Raw genomic sequence first — 2,024 nt, 5'->3', positions numbered from 1 at the left:
ATACGTATTTAAAGTAGACACATGATATGTTGCATATGAGGCTCATTCTATGCAGTGGGGTAAGAAGGCTCCATCGCAAGGCCACACATGCCTTTCTTGTCGGGAATGTCCTTCTCCATTCTTAAATAACCGTTCTCGCCCCATGTTGTTCCCCATGAATTCTTCAACAACCAATACTTTGTGCCATCGCTGGTCTTGCCATAACCAATAGCCGCAATACCATGGTCCAGGTCTGTGCCACAGGAGCCTGTCATCACTCCACCTTTGTAAAATTGGAAGGTCATATCTCCTCCATCTACAGCCACTGAGACGGGTTGGCTTGCGACAGCTTGCATGAGAGCTCCCTCGTTGTTGGCTGGAACATCCTCATAGCTTTTGATGGTTGCGGCACCATTCGTTCCACTTTTGCACTTGTCATCTGTCGCGGTATATGGGTAGTTGGACTCGGTTGTGAGACCGCCATTCTTGATTATGAACTTGAAGGCATCATCCATAAGCCCACCTTCGCAACCTTGGTCTTCACCGTGGACATCACAATCCACAAGTTCTTGCTCAGACAACGAGATAAGCTTGCCGGTTTTGAGCTTAACGACGCCCTCTGTAGCAGCGACAGCAGAAAAAGCCCAACAACAACCTACAAATGTTTATGTTTGTGTAGATACTATAAGAGGACATTCTCATTAAAAATTCAAACATATATGCAATATATTATTATCCTAAAAATACTTACCACATTGGCCCTGATCCTTGATGGAGGTGACTGCTCCTTTCGTTCTCCAGTCTACGGTTGCCGGAAGTGCATCGAAACTTACATTCTCATACCTGAATCCGGTAGGCATCCTCCCCATGCTCGGTTTGTACCCCTTGTTAGCTTTTGTCGCCTTGAACTCCTCGTTGGTTAGGTCGGCGAACTGATTGATGCCCAAATAGAACTTGTGGTTCTTGGCATTAAACGACTCAATGAAACCGACATTGGCCTTGAACACCCCGAATCGTTGCGCCTTCTCAGCATCATCCTTGTACACACGGCTGTACTGCACCATCCAGCTCTCGTGCCTTGCCACCATCGACAAGTCATCGCTGAGCTCACGAGCTGCTAGGACCGAACTGCAAAAGCAGACGCATCCAAGGATGCCAAGGATCAAAGCTTTTGGGACGGCCATGTTATGTTTGATGAATTGCTTGCTACTACTAGTGTGCAGTCTGTGCTATGGTTTGGTTTTGTGAATGGTACTTGGTGTCTTATATAGTTGCATGGATGTATGTATTTGAATGTGGGGGATTGAGATGGTCTCCAACGTTGCGGCGAAGTACATTTGGTAGGCGGATAGTATAAAATAAATACATGTGCATATGGCGTACGCTTTCCTTAGCATACGAGAATAATAGACATGTTGTGCTGGAACTTTGGATGTTAGTACAAGAAAAATCAAGTAACCATGATTACGACATATTTTGATACGTCGTACGGACTTAGGTCAATGTGATTGCATGGTGATGCTGACAGGCTTTTCTATTGATCCTATTCCTATGGAGCTCAATATACGTGTTGGCATGAGTACCCAGGAACCAAAAAATGCATATAAAAAGGTTAAACCCAAAATTTTAAGCGTAACACTAAGTCTTGGCTTCTATTGATTTACAGAATTGTGAGTGTGTACAAAAAACATCGATAAGATTTCTTGTAGCCAACCAATGAAAACTGATTAGATGTGACCGCTTGCAAAGACGAGTGTGCCACGGGAACAAGTTGATTAAGACAACTTAACCTGTCAGATCATCAATTGTTAAGAGAACTATGATTAGTTAATTAACTGATGATAAGTAAATTAATCTTGAGTTCAAACAAGCATTGGTACCCCTGGTACGTCAAGTCCAGGAATAAATATTAATACCGCCGGATATACTTCCCAGCCACGTAGATGGTTTTTTACTCTCACAACTTCGTAGATCATATCTCACTACCCGTCACATATTTTTGGTGGCCATGGTTTGCGGGAGGTCCCCTGCTTAATGTGGGTTGC

At 43.9% G+C, this 2,024-nt stretch overlaps 1 protein-coding gene across 1 annotated transcript; it reads right to left on the bottom strand.

Moving 5' to 3' along the window:
• Window positions 1–47: 47 nt before the first annotated feature.
• Window positions 48–1,195, bottom strand: LOC119322489 (senescence-specific cysteine protease SAG39-like). Its single transcript, XM_037595978.1, has 2 exons — window positions 731–1,195; window positions 48–634 (listed from the first exon to the last, which is right to left on the bottom strand). Exons 1-2 carry the CDS (start codon window positions 1,161–1,163, stop codon window positions 48–50), a joined length of 1,020 nt encoding a protein of 339 aa, XP_037451875.1. The 5' UTR covers window positions 1,164–1,195.
• Between the last annotated feature and the right edge of the window lie 829 nt (window positions 1,196–2,024).

Source organism: Triticum dicoccoides, chromosome 6B, assembly GCF_002162155.2.
Source record: "Triticum dicoccoides isolate Atlit2015 ecotype Zavitan chromosome 6B, WEW_v2.0, whole genome shotgun sequence".
Classification (NCBI taxonomy): domain Eukaryota; kingdom Viridiplantae; phylum Streptophyta; class Magnoliopsida; order Poales; family Poaceae; genus Triticum; species Triticum dicoccoides.
This window is presented reverse-complemented; position numbering and strand designations above follow the sequence as displayed.

What these genes read in the sequence shown, in the direction of transcription:
- LOC119322489 (XM_037595978.1), bottom strand. Translation starts at nt 1,163, where the DNA reads ATGGCCGTCCCAAAAGCTTTGATCCTTGGCATCCTTGGATGCGTCTGC. An exon ending in CAAGGATCAGGGCCAATGTG is followed by an intron (nt 635 to 730) that starts GTAAGTATTTTT and finishes AAACATTTGTAG; the next exon opens with GTTGTTGTTGGGCTTTTTCT.